This window comes from Limulus polyphemus, unplaced genomic scaffold (genome assembly GCF_000517525.1).
Source record: "Limulus polyphemus unplaced genomic scaffold, Limulus_polyphemus-2.1.2 Scaffold1174, whole genome shotgun sequence".
Taxonomy (NCBI): Eukaryota; Metazoa; Arthropoda; class Merostomata; order Xiphosura; family Limulidae; genus Limulus; species Limulus polyphemus.
The window spans coordinates 1-8,491 of NW_013666784.1; the positions used below are offsets into that span (position 1 = coordinate 1).

The 8,491-nt window shown below is 34.4% G+C and overlaps 1 protein-coding gene across 1 annotated transcript; it reads left to right on the forward strand.

The window, feature by feature from the left end:
* Window positions 1-535: 535 nt before the first annotated feature.
* Window positions 536-7,848, forward strand: LOC111086536 (the record flags this gene model as incomplete). The annotated part of the gene is made up of 3 exons (XM_022389731.1): window positions 536-641; window positions 1,701-1,779; window positions 2,586-7,848. Coding segments are annotated over 3 exons (1,443 nt in total), but the record flags the coding sequence as incomplete, so codon positions are not given.
* Window positions 7,849-8,491: the final 643 nt, after the last annotated feature.

Here is an 8,491-nt window from a genome sequence, read left to right on the forward strand (position 1 = left end):
TAATACTTCTGACTGCAGTTCAATTACTCACTATCTTCACACACACATTACATTACATTATTTTTCCGTCACGCTGTCACCCTCTTTTATATACCAGACTACCCTATATCTAGTAAATACTAGAGCATTCGCCAAGGTACGGGATAGTTCTAGAAACGTGGCGTCACACTAGTCATGTGACTCGCTGACGCAACAAAACCTTTTACGTGAGCTCACAGTCCTTCACCTGCATTATTTTAAACTAGAATACTATATATTCTTGAAACACAGGGTGGTCTTCAATTTTCTTCTGCTTTGTTGAGCACCTTATCAGCTGGAAGTTAAATGAACAAACTCTTGGTTAATATTATAAAATGCTATTAAGCTAAACTACTGGAATGGATAATTTAATCCAGACTTTAGCATTTTCTCAATTTAACACAAGATCGATCATTAATCTGTAAAACCAAATACAAACATCCCAAATAATTGTGAAAATAGGTTATTAGATTATTGATATATTTAAAATAGTGCAAGCTTATTAATTATTATTTTTTATCTGCTCAAGATTCTTCGTAATCATGTGATGGTTCGTGTGGGAGGAGGTTGGGATACCTTAGAGCATTACCTCGACAAGCACGACCCCTGTCGCTGTAAATCAGGTAAAGCTTAATTAGCAATCCTATTTGTTCTTCTTGGGACCGTTCTGTTTTAATTATATGACGAACCGATAACAAAATATAGAATAAGATATACCTCTATGTATTAAAATTATCTTTATATTGTTTTTAACACGCTGCGTGGCTGTATGTGATGCGACAGTAGCTTTGGTTGTTGTACGGCTATTGTTAAATAAATGAGCAGATTGTATTAACATCAAACTTCAACAACCTGTTTGAAAAACCTAATTAACAAAAACCTCATGCTTTAAGGATATTGTATATGTGTACATATACATGTATGTGTATTTTAGTAAAATAAAAATAAATTAAACATCTCTAAAAAGAATCGAAATTCCTCTTTAATTTAACGAATACTTTTTATAAAACGATTCGTAAATCATAATTTAGGCCCCAAACATCTCTTAATTTGATTAAAAACAATTGAGTCTCACATGCCTCATGAATGCCGTAATACAACTTTTCAAATCCGAATGTATCCAACATAGTTCAAGATATCTAGGCTGTATTTCCTAATTTAAAGTGACTTTAATTTAAACAGTTTTTTTTCAAGCATGCTAAGAGCATATTTCAAACACATATGCAGTGAAATTTCACGACTTTCGCGGGTGAAGGTTAACAGCTGTTAGATAAGTTAATGCATTATTTGTGTGCTTGGTTGTACGACATGTGTGTAGAGAAATAAACAACATATACGTGTTGATTGTGCAATATGTGTATGTGTGATTATTTAACATTGGTGCGTGAATATGCAACATGTGTGAAAGTGTATTATACAAAATACGGGAGTCATTTGGATCATTATACATGTATGGTGGGGAATTATTCAAAATTTGTCTCTGATTATAATACACGGTATATGAGGATAATACAACACACCAAGATGGAGATTATACAACATAATTTACGTTGTAGGGGGTGGCAACTTTGAGAGCTCCATGAGTTGGCCACGCTTTACATTACCTTGGTACAAATAGTATTTAGAAAAAAAAATGTCACTCATGCAGATCAGTTATGATCTCTACTATTAATTTATTGCAGGACACAGGTTTTCGACTTCAGCGAAATTGACCATTTCCCCTGGAAAGAACTCTCCTTACATGCAAGTTACTTACAGCCGGTTAGTATAGTTGAACTTTTTTATATAGTGTACTATAAACGTTGATTTTAGATGTTTGTCTGAAATAAAACTGTATTCAGGATTAAAGCAATGAAACAAAACCTGCATGATTAAATTCACACTAACCAAACCTAAATCCCTGACACATAACTCGTCGCCCCCCCTATTGGCACAGCGGCATGTCTGCGGGCTTACAACGCTAGAAACCGGGTTTCGATACCCGTGGTGAGCAGAGCAAAGATAGCCCATTGTTTAGCTTTGCCCTTAACTTCAAACAAACAAACAAGAATCATCACGAATTTCTAAAAAATATCTGTGGTGTTACCAGTAAGTCATTGCATCAAAGAACCATATTCTTTGTAAACAGGTCAGGCGTGGCCTACTGGTTACATGCTCATACTGTGAATCCGAATCCAATCCACTATTTTGTCAGATAATCAGCTCAAAATGAGAATGGCTGTACGCTGTTAGCTTCGCACTAAAAAATTAGAAAACAAAAATTCTTTGTCAACAACACAATAATTATTCCAAGCAGAGTTATAGCTACGCAGACATTGTATTTCATTTTACCTTAAAAATGTGTTATAGAATATTTATTTCCTTTGTTGTTTTCAAGTAAAATTTGATGAAAAGAAACATTCTAAACGGTCTTAATGATGCAGGTATAATCTAAATGTACGATCTATCTACAAGAAGTTAAGACGTTTCTAGTTAATTTTTTTTACTGAGCAGTCAAGCATCAGTTTGTTTCGTTTTGGTTTGCAGCCATCAGTGTAATTCTCAATAAATTTGTCTTATTTATTTAGACCTACCGAGCCAAACATTCCTGGATCCAAACCACAAAGCCCTCCCTCGTCTCCACAGACACGCCGCCGAATGACGAACACGGCAGTTCCTCGCTTTGATCACAAGGATACGAGTGACTCGCTCAAACATTCTTCAAAATATTCTTACCTCGACAACGATTCGTCGTCTTGCAGTTGCGTTGAAGACATGAGTAAACTATGTGGACGCTTCAAACCGACTCAGGTGAACAATGCGGAACACCTCGAGGTCGAAAGAGAGAAAAAGTGGGCCCCATGTAAGGTAACGAAAATGGGGAAGAATGGAGAAGAGCCTAAATCTGACGGTAGTCTAGCAAATGGACATGACTCTCTACCTTTAGAGACTGAATACTCAATGAGAAGAATGAGTGCTCCTCAAGAATCTCGAAACTCAAAGTGTAGCAAGATTTCAGCTCCTCGACCAGGTGGAAAAACCATATTCCTAAACACTTCTAACCATTATCTGAAAACAATAGATACAAAGGAGAACTCCGAGAACATGTACCCTAGCAGGATCATCAACAAACAATGTGTCCCTCCACTAAGTAATAATGGTACAGAGCTTGACAATAACAAAGGAAGAAGGTATTCTGACTCTTTCAGTTCTCCACTTGATGTTACAAAAAGTCGGCCTCACAAAAATGGATCCACAGAGGATGGGTTCTTTTTAACCAGAAACAGTCTAGGTAGACATTCTTATAGAGCCCCGAGGACTCCCAATGTTGAAGCTAAAATTGGTCCTGGCTACAAAACGTGGTCATTTCGTCAGCGTTCTCCTAGAGTTCCCCTTAGTACAGATATTTTTCAACATACACCACAAAGGTCTCAATCACCTGTAAAACCCCAAGTCCCAAGAGCAAGAAGCATTGACTTTACTACTAGGCATAACCCACAGAAGCAGACAGCTAGTAAAAAAACCCTACTGCCTACAGATAAAATGCAAAAACTCCTGAAGGACGTCAACTTTGATACAGACCACGACTTCCTGGCTGAAATGGAAAAATTCATTGAAAGTTATAAGGCAAAAGTAGAAAAAAAGTTGAATGAAGAACAAGCGTCGAATCTTTCTTCTAATTTGAATAAAAAATCAACACATTCTAACGAACCAGATCTTCCTGATGAAGAACATTCTAGCCAAAGAACTTGTTTTCAACAAGCTATGCCCCCCAAGGCAAGATCTCAGAGTACTGGTTCTTCTAAAATCCCAATGTCCATCAGATACTATAAACGAGAGTGGTAACTTTGGGTGTTTTGTTCTGAAGAGGTGTTAAAACGGAGTACTGAGTACAAATTACTGTCTCTGACAGTCACTCTTCTGTTCAAAGTTTCTATGCTATAAAAACACCTTTTCAAAATATATTGTCATCAATAGATATATAATAAAAACTGTTTACTATTCAGGTAGAAGCGAAATGCTATTGTTTAATTAGATCATGCTGGACAAAATGACGGGTATTGTATATTGTGACTTTTACCATAGCAGAAATTCTCAGATTACAGCTGCAGCTATGGTGTGTATTGGACAGGAGTCAACTTAATAGTAAATTTACAAACAACGATCTGTAAGCATGATGAATTGGTTTTATTTTAGAGAACTTGTTACATGCTTGGACGGAAAATTGGTTTGTCGTATTCATTGTTTGTCAATTTACTATTATACTAGCATAAAGTGCTTCCGTGAACAAGGAGTCAACTTGTTATGATTATATTTCACATCAAATTAAACTGTTTGCAGAACAAATAATAAATGAAAACCACGAAAAAAATCATTGTCTTGCTTATGGAATAAACGTAGCTTGTAGTAAAAATAGAACTTATACTTGAGGATAATCTAAGCAATAAGAATAAGATCTACGATGTTATTTTCCCATGTTTGTTTGTAAACCTAGAGAGAGAGAGTTTGTAAACTCTGCTCTCCAGTGAGACACTTTTTCGGCAACTAAGACTGGTATCCTATTAGTAAAAATATGCGAAGGAACTAATTAACATAAAATAATTAACAAATTTACATATGATGATTTTATCTACTATAACACTACTGAAGGAGAAGAACAGAAATTTTGAAATCTATATAATAGTTTTGTAAGTTGAACTGTCGGATTATTTCGGTCCTTTTGCTTCGTTAACTATGACTTAAAAATTCTACATTTGTAAACATTTGTTGTATTTTATTATTACTCTTTTTTTAAGATACAGTAGACCATATTTTGCTTAAAAACAAATAATTTAAAAATAATTTTCATACCACTTTATAGGAGACATCACTATCTGAGTTTACATATTGAACCTTAGGCTCCTTAATTTCTACCTGTAACACATTCTTATTCCTAAAAGATATGGCGTCATTATTTTAGCCTACAAGTTCAATACAAAAGCAAGACTTGTTAATCGTCACAAATCTTACCTTTATATCAAGAAGTTGCTATGATAACGTTAATTGAACATGCAGGAGGGACTTTTTAATGTTCACAGTCACCATGTTCAAATTGGGGTGGGGTGGGATATCAAGTCTTCATTAGTTTAAGATACGTGTTAAATGTACAAATGAGCTTTTTTTCATTTTCGTGGTGAATGGGGCCACCTTCTCTGAAATCAGGGGTTGAAAATTGAAAAAGATATATTGATTTGTTAATCTTGAGATCTGTCTTTTAGTAATGTCCAAATTTACCAAAAAAATCAAGAAAAAAATGTCTTAATTAACCCATATGGAAGATTTATCTTCCAGTGAGACAGAACCACTGATTTATTGCAGGCCTTGTTCCAGTTTCTCTCCCTTGGGGGTTGGGGTGGTATTGGAACTTTTGTTGATTTAGAAAATATCATTCGATGTTGTTGTTGTTTTGAAATTAATAATAAAATATTTTTAAATCGCTTGAGAGAATAAACTTAGGTAGACCAGAATGAAATTTAGGACTGTATGGCCCACCCCAGCAACCCCCTAGCGCCGACCTTGGTCTGTTATGTTATGAAGTAATTTTTACATTTTTCGCTAAAGTTTGATGTTCTTCCTTCAGGTAAAATGCGTTTGTTCTATTATTACGGCAAGATAATCGGAACTGAGATGTAATGTTAGAATACACCTGTTTCACTGTTACTGTAGGCCAATCGGAATGGATATGTAATGCTAGAATACGCCCATTTCATTATTATACTTAAATGGGTTGAGAGATAACGTTAGAACACGCACATTTCATTATTATACTTATATGGGTTGAGAGGTAACGTTAGAACACGCCCATTTCATTATTATACTTATATGGGTTGAGAGATAACGTTAGAATACGCCCATTTCATTATTATACTTATATAGGTTGAGAGGTAACGTTAGAACACGCCCATTTCATTATTATACTTATATGGGTTGAGAGATAACGTTAGAATACGCCAATTTGATTATTATATTTGGATGGGTTGAGATGTAATGTTAGAATAACCCTCTTTCATTATTATTTAAGATAATCGGACATAAGAAGTAACGGTTAAATGTTAACGTCATCGTGTGTAAGAACATTTCTGTAACACAAAGTTTCACAAATGTTACAGCAGCAGTGCAGAAACAAATCAGGCTTTTTTTTATTCTTTTGTTTTTACTTCTCTCTAAACATTTGAGATAGAAACTTGGCTAGAAGTAAAATAATTCCTTACGATAACTTTAGTGTGCTTAATTATGCAGATAAATAATGCTCGAACAAGCAAAATTTATATGTGATATCTAAATACCAACTATAATATCCGCTAATGATTTCGAACAACTAAAAGAGTGAGATCTATCTGGTCGAAACATGACAGATACCCAGATAACAGATACCCAGATTACAGATACCCAAATAACCAGGTAACAGATACACAGATACTCAATCAGCAGAAAGACTACACATGTTTAATTTTTTGTTTTTTCTAATTTCCATGAAAACAAAACAAAAGTACATAGATTTAATGAGTAGACTTCTATCTTTTAATACCACTACGTATTTTACTATCCAAACGATGGCCTGAAACTCTTATTCAGTCCCAAAGTTTTATGTATCTAACACTTTCCATTTTGTGTATTTTTAATGTTTCTACAAAATAATCTCGAGAATTTAAAACCCACGTGCATGCTGTTTTTATTCCTCTGGTACATAAATAATTGAGCAGAAAACCAAGCTTCTTGTTTTATATCAAGTTCAGAATTATTTTAGGGTATTAATACTTGTACGACATTCAGTAGCGTACATGAATATACTAATGTTTGAAACTGTTCTGTAAATTATGTAGTAGTAGTAGCAGTACAAAGTAAGTTGCTGAATATTATGACGACTTGTTAAAGTATTCTTTGTAAGCAGGAATAAATCAACTTAATATGATGTATCGAATTCAGGGTATCATTCACGTTTTCATCAACGCTCATGTGAAGTTCTGTGATTCATTTTTTGAAGGTAATATTCGTTATTACTTTAAAATATTGTTCGTTTAAGGCTGGTATCGAATTGATACCTTTAATGTCATACGATTAAGAATGAAAAGGCATATCTTTGTGTTCTTTGTTGCTGATTACTTGGATGGTGTTAAATGGCTTATCTATGCTCTGCTCACCATGGGTATCGAAACCCGATTTTTAGCGTCGTAAACTTGCAGACTTACCACCGAGCCAATGGGGCACTTTGGGTTCTCACAGATGTGTTAATGTCATGTCTCCAAACTGTAATTAGGTTAGACGAGTAACAAAAAAAAGTAAAGTTTAATACAATTTGCAAGATACGAGTGTGAAAGTTTTAGATGTTGAACAGAGAGTTTGAAATGTATTGGTTATATTACTTTGCTCTGTCTTGAATTGCTTCGAAAGTGAATATATATATATATATATATAAGTAATAACAAAAACATTTTGTAAATGTAAAATGATGTTGGGATGACAGTGCCAAAAAGAATGCAAACAAGAATATAGGGATGATAAGCTATATGTAATTCATCCCCACTAGGACTTTCAATATTAAAATTTAATGTTACACTGTAAAATGCACACTTGACTTTAATATTACTACAGTTGGAAGTTGTATATTCCTGACTGTTGTTATGCAGTTTGTTTATCATAATATCATGGTCATGTCAGGGTAGGCATCAATATATTGTAACTAAGAGTTAGGACTTACATACAAGGAAAACCGTGTTGAGTCAGAACATGTCTTGATTATTACAGACTATAACAGACTCTCGCTACGGCGTCGGTCGAATTGACTTATTTTGTGACTTTTTTTCCCCTGACTGAAAGTTATTGTATTCTATGAATTTGTGTAATAAAATTACATATATATATTATGTGTATTGATTTTTTTTACTCCTCCACTTCATTCATAATATAGGGGTTGGCTCCCTAATAACACCGATTGTATAATGTGCAAAGCAATGAGTATTCTACACGTTACAGTCATCTAATGTTCATCTATTAGTGGCAGGTAATCCCTTAAGCTTTTTAGAGGAACATCAGATTTCTGTGAGAAAGCTAAGTTCAAAGGATAATGATAACATCGTTTACACTAGAATTATGATTTTTTAAAAATTAATACTAGTCATTACGACTAAGAGATGACATTGTGCACTGCTCAGAAACACATAGAGTGGACTTAGGTTTCAACTAATGTTAGTGATAAAGTAGTGGTAGAGTTATCTTGACTGAAACATGAAGAAAACAGATGAATAATTTGGTCACTTTCTGGCTTGGTATCTTAGCGATAGTTTGTTCCCTGTTTTTGGGGCTTCTTGGGTAGAGAAACAAATGAAAGTGAGTGCTTCCTCCTCTCAGTGGCTTAGCGGTAAGTTTTAGAGCTTATAACACTAAAAATCGAGTCCGAGCGCAGATAACCCATTGCATAGCTTCAAAAAACAAGAATGTGTTTATTGTTTTGTTT